The 14,115-nt window shown below is 44.8% G+C and overlaps 1 protein-coding gene across 2 annotated transcripts in view; it reads right to left on the bottom strand.

The window, feature by feature from the left end:
• Positions 1–14,115, bottom strand: part of INTS9 (integrator complex subunit 9) — a 59,929-nt gene that overhangs the window by 3,823 nt on the left and 41,991 nt on the right. For both annotated transcript variants that reach the window (XM_053938694.1, XM_053938695.1), the window contains exons 13-14: positions 10,942–11,066; positions 9,893–10,060 (exon numbers count right to left, since the gene is read on the bottom strand). In XM_053938694.1, coding sequence (XP_053794669.1) covers positions 9,893–10,060; positions 10,942–11,066 — 293 coding nt within the window. The remainder of the gene's footprint in view (positions 1–9,892; positions 10,061–10,941; positions 11,067–14,115) is intronic.

Raw genomic sequence — 14,115 nt, 5'->3', positions numbered from 1 at the left:
CAGTGCTGCACCTGCTGAGACCAGTGGAAGTTGGCCAGCTGGGAAGTACCACTTCCAGCCACTTTTCCAAAGGAATTCTGCAAAAAACAGTGCTCATGAATGGAGGAAATGATTCCTTTTTTCCCCTCCAAGAGAATTCAAGGTGCCAGGATGCCCAATCCTTTTGCCATGAAAGCACTGAGAGGGTTTTTCTGTTGGCTTTGATGGTGGCAAAGTTCTTTTAACCAGTTCTGAAAATCTCACTTGCCACTGTTAAAGATGCAGGAACATTTTTAGAGTAGCTCTTTAGAATAAAGCAGTTGGTGTGCTGGAAAAACACAGGCTCCATTAAAAATCCCTAAATTCTGTCTGTATTCAGTGATAAATCCTAGAAATCCAAACTTGATGGAGCAATTCAGCTCACTGTTACTCTGGGACTCTGTTCAAGATCTTTAAAGCAAGCAATTTGAATGCAGCCTTTATGGTTTGCTGTTGAAGGCAAAGAGAATGAAAATATAGTGACAATCATTGCTTCAGATTTCTCCTGGGATCTAAACACAGCAGCACTTGCAGCAGTGAGCTCTGCTGCCTTCCCAGTGGTCGAAGGCACTTTCCATTCCAACCACCTTCCAGAGGAGGATCGATACAAAACGGGCTCTGATGGAGAGCAAAATGACAAATCCTGTGAAGAGAAAGGTTCTTTAAGAACTGGGAGTGGCTTGGAACCAAAGTCTTCTCCTGCCACTGAAGTATTTCGCTATTAACATTTCTGCAGGTTTTAAACAGGCTAAATAGCAAGACTTGGATTATTTACAGTCAGAAGGACAGGAGGACAGGCATTCATTTTGATTTCCTCCCCAGCTCACAGCCCTCTCCATGTGGCAGCCAATTCTTTTATTATAGAAACTCAGTGACCCAAACCAAAAAGGTCATTTAATCACATCCAGTAATTCACCCACCAAGGCCAGGCAGCACTGCTCCTCTCCTTTCAACTGACCTCCTGCACACACAAATCACAGAACTCCTCCAAAACCTTGGATTAAAGAAACCTTTTTTCACAGAGGCAGCAAGTCTTGTCTGAACTCCAAGCTATGGCAACTCCACTGTTTCCCCTCACAAGTGGTTTCAAACTTTAATTCTCCTGGCAGCCAGGAAGCCGTGTCTCATTTCAAGGTTGAATTTGTCCAACTTGCAGTGGCTGGCTCTTGTTGTGCCTTTGTGTGTGAGATTGAAAAGCCCCCCACCACGCAGGAATAAATGAGTCTTCCTTCCAGTCATTATCCCGAGCCCAGTGTCACATGCTGGCACCAGGAAAGCCACCAAAGCAGGGACACTGAGATCTAACACCACATTATTTAGTCCCCTGCCCATGGATGAGCACTTGGACTGCCTGAGGATAAATTTGGGGGGGATGTGTGCAGTATTTCAGTTTTTAGCTTGGGATGTTCTCCTCCTGTGATCAGAGCTGTCTGCCCACGCTAAACCAAAGGAAAGATATTTTTACCATTAAGTCTTTCCTGTAGGGTTGCATTTTCCACCCCAAAGAAGATTTGACACATACTCTGTGAGCACAAACACTTCTGTTGGCCAAATTACAGATGTTGATAAAGAAAAATGTGGGTTAAGTCACTCTTAAAACTCTCCTGAAGACTTCAATGGGGACACCACTCCCCAGGTTTAAGCTGTCTTCAGTCACCAGCCAAAAATCCTCTTGTTGGCAATGAGGGGCTGAACAACCCCTGAGGATGGGACCCGAAACTTCACAGTAAAAATCAAATGAGGCTGAAAAATCAGTAAATAAAATCAGGGCAGGACCATACTTTCAGCACACCTTGGTCCTCTGGAGGATTCTCCCAGGGACAGACATGCTGGATGTACAACAATATTTTAACATCCCAGTTCCAGTACTTTCATCTGAGATTTTTGGGACACCTCCCCAAACTCCTCCCTTTTCCCTTTTCACCTCTGGTTTACACTGGAGAGGGTGCAGGAAGGCTGACCCAGCAGGGAGAGGCGAAGTTTGGGCTGAGTGAGGTGAGCTGGATATGGAGAACAAGCAGGAGCACAGCAAAGTGACCAGCAGTCAAAATCCCCTGAAACTGTAGGATCTGAAATCACTGATGTGTACATTAGATTACAGCATGTGTGTTTAGAAAGGGGCCCTGCTGGGTTTTGACATCATTAAATGTGTTTTCCAGATTTTCAAACTGCATAAATGTGGGATCTCAGCATTAGAGGTGGGATCAAACCAGAGAAGCAGATGGGAAATCCCAGACTGTGGATTTCTCTGGCAGTCCTGAGGTGGGGAAAGCACTGGTTAAAGGAAAAGATTCCCAAGCAACTCCTGGGCTACTGCTACAATTCCCGAAGGGTCATTCTTGAGCCTACTCCCAGTTTTCATTGATGACCTGAGGACAGAATGAGGAGGAGTGTTCAGAAAGGTCCCTCTGAAGCTTGTAGAGCACCTTAAACAGAAAACAGGACCAGGCTATGAGAGAGGAAAAACTCAAAGACTGAGAATTGGAGTGAGAAAATCAAGATGAAATTCAATAGCACAAAATGAAGGCCAAGGATGGGGCTAATATTGAGAATTTCTGCAGCTGGCAGCTTCTGCAAAGGACAGAGGTGAAGGGTTCAGGTTTATTAGTCCATCCCAGGAGAGTCACAAATGTGACATGGCCATGAAGAAGCTAAATGTGAGCCCAGAAAGTATCAGGTAATTCTCTCTGAGATGAGCTATCACTCTTTACATTGGGCCTGGCAAGATTTCATCTGAACTACTTGTAAATTATGGGTAATTTCAGTTCAAGTAAGAGATTCTGAAGGGTAGAATAGGGCAGGAGGAGCTGTCTTGTAAGGGGAAACTTAATATCTTGGCTAGTTTAGCCTGGCAAAAAAGAAAGCCAAAGGGAGAATTTGATTATTCTACATAAACACCACACGGAAAATACCAACAAAAGGGAAAATGTATTTATGCTCAAACATGGTGTTAGGAATAAATGTGTGCAGGCCAGCAGTGAATATGTGTAGGCTGGAAATTAGGATGTTTCTGGCCATCAGAGACAGTGGGGGCTTGAACAACATCTATTGGGAACAGCAGGGGCAAAAGTCTCTGCAATTTGAAATCTTACATTTTTTTGGAGGCACATTATAAACGCTGTTGGTAACTGCAGCTGGGTTCTCGCCACGTAAGCCCTGAGGGCACTTCCATTTCTAGGTGGGAATGATGGAATACAGCCTTGGAGCTTGCTGGGTATGAAGCAATTCCCACCCAGATCCCAGCCCCTAAATAGGATGGAATTTGTATGGGACAAAAAAATACCCCCTGCCAATTATTAGAGAAGCCCAAGGATTTTAAGATCTGCCTGAGTTCAGAGAAAGCCCTGGAGATCACACCTGCAGAGGTTTTTATAGTAACTACTCCTCAGCAAAACCTGAATGGAGAACCTGCCTCATCCTCCATCCCCCCAGTCCCCTGCTCCTCACACACACCAAATCCAGTTTCTGGGTGCAGGAAAGCATCTTTACTAAGACAAAAATTGTTTCTAGGCTGCGCAGCAGCCTTTTCACAAGCAGGGAGCATCTGTAGAGTCAGTAGTGAATGCAGAATTAAAACCATGGTCTTTGCCATGTCACTTAGATTTGGATGGTGGTGTCAGGAGAGAAGGATAATTTCCCTCACCTCTTACTTCCTTGCCTCTCTTATGCCTTAATTTTTAAAGTAATTTAGTTACTAATTAATTAATTCTTGAAGTACCAGGAGCTCTGATGGCCAGGCCCTTGTAACCAGACACAGGAGGAGTCTCCAACAGATCCAGCCTTGGTTTTACAGCCCCTGCTAAACCAGGGGCCAAGAGCAGGAATTCTGCAACTGTCAGATCCTTCAGAGGGACAAAAAAATGTGGGGTCAAACACATGGGGTGAAAGGGGAATTGAAATGTGCCTGTGGATTTGTGACCAGCAGGCACAGGGAACAAGGCACAGGCACTCTGCAGGCAGGATGGAAATTGGGGAATTTTGCTACTGAGACCTAAAGGAACAAAGGCTTTTCCACCAGAGAACAGCCCAGAAATGAAGGGCATCTGTGGAATCATTAGTGGGTGATCTGAGTCAGGTCTTTTTGGGCTTTCAGCCTCACATTTGACACAGTCCAAGGGTTTTAATTCAGCTGCTGAGTTAACCCCAACTTCATAGAGCTGTCACTCGCTGGGGGTCTCCCACAGCTCTCTGTGGAGCAGACTTTAAAGTCTCATTAACTTCAGTGGACAAAGAATCATACCATGAATACCTACAGATTTTGCTATTATCACTTGCAAAAGCCCAGATCTTGGCTTTGGGCTTCCACAGAGCCAGCATCCAGTGAAGAAATAAAAAAGCACGAGGCACAGTCTGCAGTTTTGAGCAATTAATTAAAGCTCTTCTTTTCAATGGGCATGTTCCACGTGCAGCTACTGGACCAGGGCTCCAGATCAGCAGGAGGAACCTTGTCCCCAAACCCTTGTCCCCAAAATCTTGTCCCCAAACCAGAAAGACACCAGCCAACCACCAGGGAATAATCCTGGGTGGGATACCAAGCACCAGAACTCACACAAACCACTCAGCACTAACTCTAACCACTGTTTTTTGCCAATCATGTGCCAAAAAAGCAGTTTAAGGAGTATTTAAGGAGTGTAATGAAGGAGATTTATGGCTGTTTAATGAAGCTCTTCCCCGGGAGCTTGGGAACAGGCAGTTGTTTGAGGAACTTAAAAAAGGATGGTGGAAAACAGAACCAGCAGAAACAGAAATTAGGCTTGGATTTGAATGAAAAATGACAGGTAGGGGAAGCAAGGACATGAAATATCTTCAAAGTAAAGGCAGTAAAGCTTGCAGATGCAAGAGATGAGTAATTTGAAAGACATAAAAACTGCATAAATCAAAATATTCAAAATATAGTAACCATTTTATGGGTCAGAATGTCAAGTCGGGATGGGATGTTGTTGTTGAAGCTGACTGGGAAGAGAGAGCTGAGTGCCTGGCTAGAAAAGTGTTATCTTACAGCCAGCCATCAAAAATGAAAGTAAAAACAAACCTAGACATTAATACAGGCAGGCAAGGGCAGGCTGGAAGCAGAAACTCAGATCTGACTTCCACCTGACTAAACAGGACAACCTGTGGGTAAGACCAACCACAGAAAAGGCATAGCAACAACAAAAAAAAAAAAAAAAAAAAAAAAAAAAAAAAAAAGCAAAGGAAATGAAGGATAAGACATTCCAAGCACAAAAAAGAGAGGAGGAGGGAGGAGAACTCTCTCAGGCTGAATGGCCAGGAGAGAAGGGACCAGGAGAGTGAGGTGGGAGATATTTCTAAGGAGAAAATAAAGGCTGCACTGAGCTCTGCTGATGTAAATCAGGGGGGTTTATCAGCACTGGTTCTGCCTTTGTGTGAGGAAAGTTGGCAAAAGCTGGGAGAGAACAGTTTTGATGGAATGTCGAAAGGTCAAGTCCATCTTGGAGAGAGACTCCAGGCAATTCTGCAGTGAGCTGGGAGCTGGGGCAGGGCTGAGCAGCAGAAGCAAACAGGTTGTATTTCACTTAAACAGGTTGTATTTCACTTAAACAGGTTGTATTTCATTTAAAGAGGTTGTATTTCATTTACTTCTTGTGGGGCTACAGCACACTGAACTCAGGGGGAATAGTCAGGGAAAAAGGAACACAGAGGTCAGAGACTGGATAATGTGGGGTCACCAAAATGGGCTGAGGGTGGGAAGAAGGACAGAATTCAAAACTCCTTAGTCCCTGAAACACAGAAGGAAGTTGGAAAGGTCAGGTAAAAGCAAGGAAAAGGAGCCAAGATGAAACCTCCATCATTATAATGGCTGTTTTCCTAATGCTTCTCCGCAGTATTTTCTGATAATTTCACTTGGTGTCAGGCTGTGCCTTGTACACTGACACTCTCCTGACTGGGCTGTGTCCTGAAGAACACAAAATTGAGTATTTGAAAAGCACAGAGGCCTCAGTGAAGTGTCAGCTGCCGGCACTGAGTGATCCGCACCATTGTTCAGCTGTAATTAAACTGGAGGCACTTTATTTGCTCAGACACTACTGTTTAATTTTATCTGTTTGCTCCAGAAGGTGTTTTCCATTTTCCCATCTTTCTCCTGTGAGCAGACAATGCTTAACCAATTTCCAGGAAGCAGTCTTTTTTATAACTTTTTTTTTTTTTTTTAAGTGAAAGGCAGGTGCTGAGAAGAAATCATTTAAAGTGTAAAGGTTTGCACAATCTCTGGAAGAGCCATTCCAGCCTGATGCCTTGGGACTGTTAAAAACTCTCTCCAAACAAAGGCTGCTGTGAGTGTAAATCTCATTATCATACAACAGGCCTGCCTGACCTGCCTTTGCTCCTCGGTGAAGTGATTGAAATATAGACAGGGTCCAGCAGTAAAAGTAAATTTCCATTAGTCTGACAGGCCAGGATCTGAATCACTGCAAGTTTTGGGAAGGAAATTTCACTCTGCCACAGCATCAGCCTGCACTGAGTGGAGCCACGCTGAGCCAACCCTTTGGTTTTCAAAAGCTGTAAGAATCCAGGCAGAACTTTGAACTGGGAAAGGGACTGGGGATGTCAGGAGGGGGCCCTGATCAGGACTTCATTGCAGCAGCCATTCTTTCATGAGACTTTCAGGTTTACTTCACACACAAATCCCAGCCCTGCAGCAGATCTAGCAATTACTGGCTTTTCCAGGGTGGATTTCATCATTCCATTTCAGGCTAACATGGTTTTGACAAATAACAAGCCATTGTAAGGTTTCTAGGAGCTATAAAATGTCCTTTTCAACTGCCACTTGAGCCTGCACAAAACCCCAGGGCTGGTGGGAGCCTATATTAAACAAATGCCCTTTCCTTGCAGTACAGAAATTCCTATATTCAGGAACCCTAAACTACTGAAAAGGGAACATTAAGCAGCAAATACTCCCACACCAGGGAGCCCCATCCATCATGTCTGAAATCTGTCTTGCACAACCCACTCAGCAGAAGGGGAAGCTGCATCCATTTTTTACCAGGCCCATGCAGTTCCCTTAAAAAGAAGGAGCAAGATTCTCTTTTGGAGGATGATTTGCATATCTTGGAGCTGGGGAATGGCATCCTGTTAAGAGGCCTGAAGCACAGCCTTGCTTTCAGGAGTCTTTTCAGGAGCCTCACAACAGACCAAGCAGCTTTTGCAACGAGTTGTGAAGAGCAAAGCTCTGGAACCAGGGAAATCCCAGAATGGTTTGGGTTGGGAGGAACCTTAAATCTCATCCAGTGCCACCCCTGCCACAGGCAGGGACACCTTCCACTATACAGGTTACTCCAAGCCCCATCCACCCTGGCCTTGGACACTTCCAGGAATCCAGGGGCAGCCACAGCTTCTCTGGGAATTCTATCCCAGGGCTTCCCTACCCTCACAGGGAAGAATTTGTCCCCAGTATCCCATCTAACCTGCCCTGTGGCAATGGAAAACCATTCCCCCTTGTCCTGGCACTCCACCCCTTGTCCAAAGTCCCTCTCCAGCTTTCCTGGAGTCCCCTTTCAGGTGCTGAAAGGTCACTCCAGAGCCTTCTCAGGCTGAACAATCAGCCTGAAGAATCCCTGGATATGGACAATCACAAGCTATTCCTCCTCCCTGCGCATGGATAGCTCTGAAATTAGGACTCCTGTGTGAATGTAATTGGATGTTATTTGTTAGGGGAGGAGAAAAAAAGGCCATTTCTGTCCTTTTTTCCAGATTTCTGCTGGACCTCTCCAAGTTAAAGGGAATGCAATAGAAACCAGCTCGCTTTTCCCAGGTTGGTGATGCCACATTTCCTACAGTGCAGCTTTGGGAAGTGCAGGGAGAGCTGGAATCCAGTCCCTTCAGAGGCTGACACAAGGGACAGGCTCTCTCAAAAAGGCTCAGCTCCACCTCAGATTTTAGGTGGAAACCCAAAGCTTCAGTGTGATTTGAATAACTGGTGAGCCCCAGGCTGGCTCCCTGCACTCTGAACTCAGGATTGGTTTCATGCTGGTGAATTGAAGCCAAGTTTCACCAGTCTTAGCTTTAATAGGATCCAATAAATATGTAAATTTCCCAAACAATTAAATATACATGCCAAGATGGAGCTGCAGCCAAGCATATTTTGTAACTAAAGCCCTCCAAGCAGTGGGCTGGGCAGGCTCCTCACAGAAATGGTGTGAAATGGTGGCAGTGGGTGCTGTAGGCTGGCTGAGGGATTTGTTATGTGGGTCTCAGTTCTGCACTTCGTATTTGGCTCAACTAAAGGATGCTTCCTCTTTCTACACTCCAATGAAAAGTCACTCAATATTCCAGTTTCCAAAGGGCAGTAATGCCTGCCTGCAAAAAGCCACTGTCACCTTTGATCCAAGGACACATTTGTGCTGATTGGATTGTCAAAAAAATATTTTAAGCTCATGTCTGTCAGAATATGGGTCACCCTTCGTAATATGGGTACATTTGGATTTGACTTATGGGGTTAATAAATCATTAATAGATGTTGTGGGGATAAGTAATCCACATTTTAGATGGCTACAAGCAATCCATTAACCTGCTGGGCTCCTGCAGCCTGTAGGAATTAACCATTTATGGAAATTGTTGGAATACAAATAAACCTTTTCACTGCTTCTTTACTATGCTGGAAACTGATCCTTAATGGGAAGGGTATTTCTAACAGCAGATGAATTTGGGGAAGGAGAAAAACAACTCCTGGCTACTAACTCCTAGATTCTCTGGATCCTTTCCATGGTCCTGGAGCACTAATTCAAACTGCTCTGCCTGAAACTTCCTCATATCACTGGTGATTGCTTCACTCATGGCAGAGATCACTGTTTGTCTTGTGAGATGGGATTTTTTTGCAAAGGACAACTCACCTGAACACAGTTTTTGTTTGCTCACAATCACAGAATCATGGAATGGTTTGGGTTGGAAGGAACCTTAAAGCTCATCCCACTCCAACCTGACACATTCCACTATCCCAGGTTGCTGCAGCCTGGCCTTGGACACTTCCAGGGATCCAGGGGCTGCCACAGCTTCTCTGGGAATTCCAGCCCAGCCCCTCCCCACCCTTCCAACCAGGAGTTCCTTCCCAAGATCCCATCCTAATCTCCCCTTTCCCAGTGGGAAGCCATTCCCTGTGTCCTGTCCCTCCATGCCTTATCCCAAGTCCCTCTCCAGCTCTCCTGGAGTCCCTTTAGGCCCTGGAAGGGACTCTGAGGTCTCTTCTCCAGACTGAACAGCTCTCTCAGCCAGCCAATGGGGTCTTTTCAGTTCACATTGGTTTATAGAGTGAATTTATCTCTCAAAAATGTGTATTTCCTAGCTCTCCAGTTGACAGAATGTGCTTTAAATGATGAGAGTCAGCTGTAAATTCCAGCCACAAGGCATCTTAAGGACAAATACCTTTAGTTCTGAGGCTGCACCTTCAGTCCTGAGGACAGTTCTGGGCCCTTCACAACAGGAAGGACACTGAGGGGCTGGAGTGTGTCCAGGGAAGGGAACAGAGCTGGGGAAGGGGCTGGAGCACCAGGAACAACTGAGGGAGCTGGGAAAGGGGCTCAGCCTGGAGAAGAGGAGGCTCAGGAGGGACCTTGTGGCTCTGCACAACTCCTGACAGGAGGGGGCAGCCGGGGCAGCTCGAGTAGCACCAGAGGAGGTTTAGGCAGGATATTGGGAACAACTCCTTCATGGAAAGGGAGGTGGAGGAATCCCCACCCCTGGAAGTGGCACTCGAGGCCAACCACAGCGGTGGCGCTGGCTGACAGCTCAACTCGGTGACCTTAAAGACCTTTTCCAAACACAACAACTGTGCCATTCCGCGCCTTTCCAGAGGCCGCTGAGCTGGAATTTGGCTGTGTGAGCAGGAACCCCCCCCCAGTGGCCGTTCCCTGCAGGGACTCACGTCGGGCATGATCTCGATCTTCTCGTAGCGGCGCTTGTAGGGCAGCGTGAGCACCTCGGCGCGGCGGTAGGACATGGCCGGGGGCTGGCAGTCGATCATCAGGTCCGTGCGGTGGGACTGCGTGGGAGGGGGCTGCGTGTACTGCTCGGGGCACACCACGTGCAGGGGCTGCAACAGAGCAGAGTGGAACTCCCATCAGCACTGCTAGAAACTGCTCCAGGAGCTGGAGGTGCCTGCAGCGGCGACCCACCCGGAATTTGTGCCTTGTCGCCACTTCTGATACCATCCTTGCCACAAGGAGAGAAAAAAATAAAAATATGAAATGGGTTTTTCTCCCACATCCTTGCCAGATAAACTGGAAGGAAATGGTAACAGTGGTGGAGACTGTCCCAAGTGTCAACATGTGGGGGCTGCAGAAACCTCGGCCGTCAATAATCAAGGCTGCAAAAACAACTCCTGGAGTTTTCCAGCAATGTCTTAACACAGCATAAACAGGCTGGTTGCCACTGCAGGGTTTAAGGAAGCCAAAGGAGAAGCCAGTGGTTCTGCAAACTACCCTGGAGACAGCACAAGACATCAGCAGTAACATGAAAGAGACATTTATGCAAAGCCAGGCAGTGGCAGCTCTATCAGTCTGTAGTGACAAGCCAGGTTGCAGAACAATGAGATAAAGTGATGCAGGCACTGTTAGGAGGTTTGGAAGAATTTGTATTTCAGAGTTCAGCAAGACAGAACACAGGAAAATACTCATCCAGAAAAAAATCTGGATATTATTTTAATAATGTAATGAGTCAGAAAGCAAATTTAAGTAGAAACAAATGGGATGGGCCATTAAAGCACAAAGAGTCGAGGGGGAACAGCAGATACTATAGGAACCCTCTTTTTCTTAGACCTCTCCTAATGCAGAGCTCAATGCTGTGTCCTCTTCATGGAGAAAAGGATCTGGGTGTTGTCTCCATTTTTGTTTAATGCAACATTCGCTCACAAATCATTTATTTCATTTCAGCTGTGTGAAGAAATGTAAGAAAAGGCAACAGAAAATTCATTACCTGGACTTCTTTGAGTAACTTAGACACCTGAATAAAGTTGAGTCTTGTGTCAATAGGACAGTAAACACATTTCATTGCCAAGGGCTGGTAGGGAGCCAGGGCATCCAGGTAAGAGAAATCAGGTTCTGGAAAGAGAAATGTTGAAAACACACAAAGCCCATTAACAACAAAAATGGCCCAATTCCTCTCTAATTCCAGTTTAGTCAGAGCTGTTGCTCAATGTTAATTCTGTTTCAGATTTCTCTTCCCTTCCTCCTTCCCCCACCCATTATTTTCAATTAATTTGATGAAAATTACGCCCACAATTAGTCTTACCTTAATCAAGCAACACAGCAATACTATTTCATTTGAACACATTATTGCATGATTTTTAGAACAAATTTAATCAAGACAAAAACATCACCTCTTATTTTTAATCAGATCCTGTAAAGGAAGGCAAAGTGTAGACATTTTGAGTCTTGTAAGGTGATTCAAATGGCAAGCTGGTTTTCACTATGACAAAAATGCAGCATAAAGATGATATCTTGATATATAAATATATACATATTTATTATTTTGAATCTAAGAGCCAGGTTTAGATTGGTGGGAAACCAAGGGTTCTTTTATTACTGGATTAGAGGTTTGCCAGGAAAAAGTCAGGCAGTGAATGAGCTTTTACTCCCACAGAGAGTAATAAAACATTGAGAATAGTACAGAAAAAGATTTTTTTTTTTTTTTTTGGTGAATGACAAATGTAGATCTCAGGTGACACAGTGTAGGATACAGGTAACCTCTTGATTTGGGGGTCACCAACTAATGGTTTGGAAAAGAATATGCCATCTCTATCTCCCAGGTAATTGTGGGATAGATGGGACAAAGGGAATGCTGGAAAAAAAGGAACTGGTATGAGTTTGGTAAGTACAGAATGGGGAAAGAGAAGGGGATGCATGAAAGTCTCATCTGCTGGAATATCCTCAACCACAGGGCCTCAAAGGACACCAGGCAGTTCAAGCCTGGCTGGAAAACAGCAGGAGGAATTGTCTGGGACCTGCTTTACTTGAAATGATGAACTTAAAGGAAACTGAAATTCAAAGCCTCCAGTCCAGATTTAAAGAGCCATCTAGGATGTTCTGACATGGCAGCAGAGCAGAGCACTGGGTGGATTTCTCATGCAGACAGCAAGAAAAAATCTCCTTCAAACCTTAGCAGAGGAACTTCAGCACCAGTGTGACATCCAACAAAAAGACAAGTTAATTGCTCACCTAAAATCTAAAAATCTCCAAATCTGCTGCTGGCTAAGCAGCACTGAGCACCACGTGGGGATATTTACCCTGAGAGAACAGAACATGGCAGCAGGCAATGATACAAATGTTTGGAACTGTCAAAGGGATAATTTCCCCAAGTTTAAAGCAGTTGTCAGTGTAGCTGCCTGGGAACATTAAAGTGAGAAATATTAACAAAAAATGAGTGTTGTACAAGGACGTGTACATGAAGCCATGAATCCACAAACATGAAGTAAAATTACACTGGGCAAAAAGCCATGTTATTAAAAGCAGATGTGGTGGTGGCAATGAAACAAAGCCTAAAAATATAAATATAAAAATGGCATTTTATGTCAGTCAAGTTTAATAGCAATGAATAGAAATTTAAAAATAGGAATACTGAGAAAGTTGGTAGCTGAAGAATAATCATTTAGGGTTAAATGACAAGGCATTTTAAAAGTCATTAGGGGAAAACAGAAAGCTTAAGTCAGGCAGAGGTTCTCTGCTAGAGATACACCGTGAAATTGTAAAAATTAGGGTTAAAAAGTTCCCAAAAGGGAGGTTTTCCATCCCATCTGGGGCTATGGAGGACACAGAGATCTAAGGCAGCATTTCTGAATCAGCAGGTTCAGAGAATGTACAGACATGGAGTTCTGGTCTAGGAATCCCATATAAAATCCAGTCCAAAGCCTCTCTGAACTCCTAATAAGGACAGGAGAGCCTTGGAAAAGGGAGAAACTCTAGAGAAGGAATCCTAACATGGGACTGGGGAGATTCAGAATGTTAAAAACACAACTTGAGCTGGGCTCACTGGGAACTCACGTGACACACAGGAGCTGCTGTTTTGATACCACCCAAAATCCCAAAGTCACCTGTCTGGAGGCAGCAAGTGCTTGTCAAGGACACATATTGACTTTTCCTGACAGAATTACAGGTCTTTAGCTTTTCCCCCAAGACTCCTGATTTACTGCTGTGTGACACTGAGTTATAAAACCTTCCACTGTACAGCACTGACGTGCATGAGCTGGTTTTAACATCTCCCAGGGAGCTGGTTTTTAAAGGAGACTTCTTTATACCGTGTCTTCTCCTAGAATTTCTTTGTGGCTCAGTGGTATTCGATATTTTTAATCAATAATCTCTTCAATACTGCTCCAGCAGTGATGTCTGCAGGTGACACCAGCCAGCAGAGCAGCACCACAGTTCCCTCACAGCCAGGTCTTGGCTGCTGGCTGCTTTAATTTATATTCTTGTCATTGTTTTTTTACATTACAGATTGGAAAGGTGGAGACTGACTGGTTCCTGTGGACTGAACAAGCAGTGCTCATTAACAATGCAGGATGGTCTGGAGTTTAAAGGTTCTAATTACCAGAAACCAGGAGTTTTTCACAGGAAAAGTTACAACATCACCTTCTCTCACACAGTGCTCCAATGGACTGGGGTTCTATCAGATCCACAGGACATTTTAGCTTAAAACAGAAAAGTAATTAAATAGTGGAAATCAGTGGCATCAGTGGAGGTGCTTCAGATTTTCACTGGTACTAGGAACAATTTCTTCTTTAATTAAGAGAGAATTAAGAGAATTTAATCTGCTAGGAATTTCTATAGACATAGAATCATTTAGGCTGGGGAAAAAATCTCTAAGATCATCAAGTCCAACTGCCAAACCCAGCATTCAATGCTGTGTTTTGTTCCAGCTGAGACAACCATAAGGAAATAGGCCTAGGACTAGACAGTCATAAGGCAGTAGGACTTATGGATAGTCCATAAAAGCCATGGATAGACAGAATTTAGGAAAAAACCACCACAAGCATCTGGAATCACTGTGCACTCCCAGGTCACCCACCTGAAGCAGCTCTCAATTGGAGTTTCACTAAGTACAAACTGGGAATGAATCTCCAAGACCATGACCTGCTGCACCCCCAGGTTGTCAGGA

Source organism: Vidua chalybeata, chromosome 3, assembly GCF_026979565.1.
Source record: "Vidua chalybeata isolate OUT-0048 chromosome 3, bVidCha1 merged haplotype, whole genome shotgun sequence".
In the NCBI taxonomy this organism is placed as follows: Eukaryota; Metazoa; Chordata; class Aves; order Passeriformes; family Viduidae; genus Vidua; species Vidua chalybeata.
Note: the sequence above shows the minus strand (reverse complement) of the source record. Positions and strands in the feature narration are given on the sequence as shown.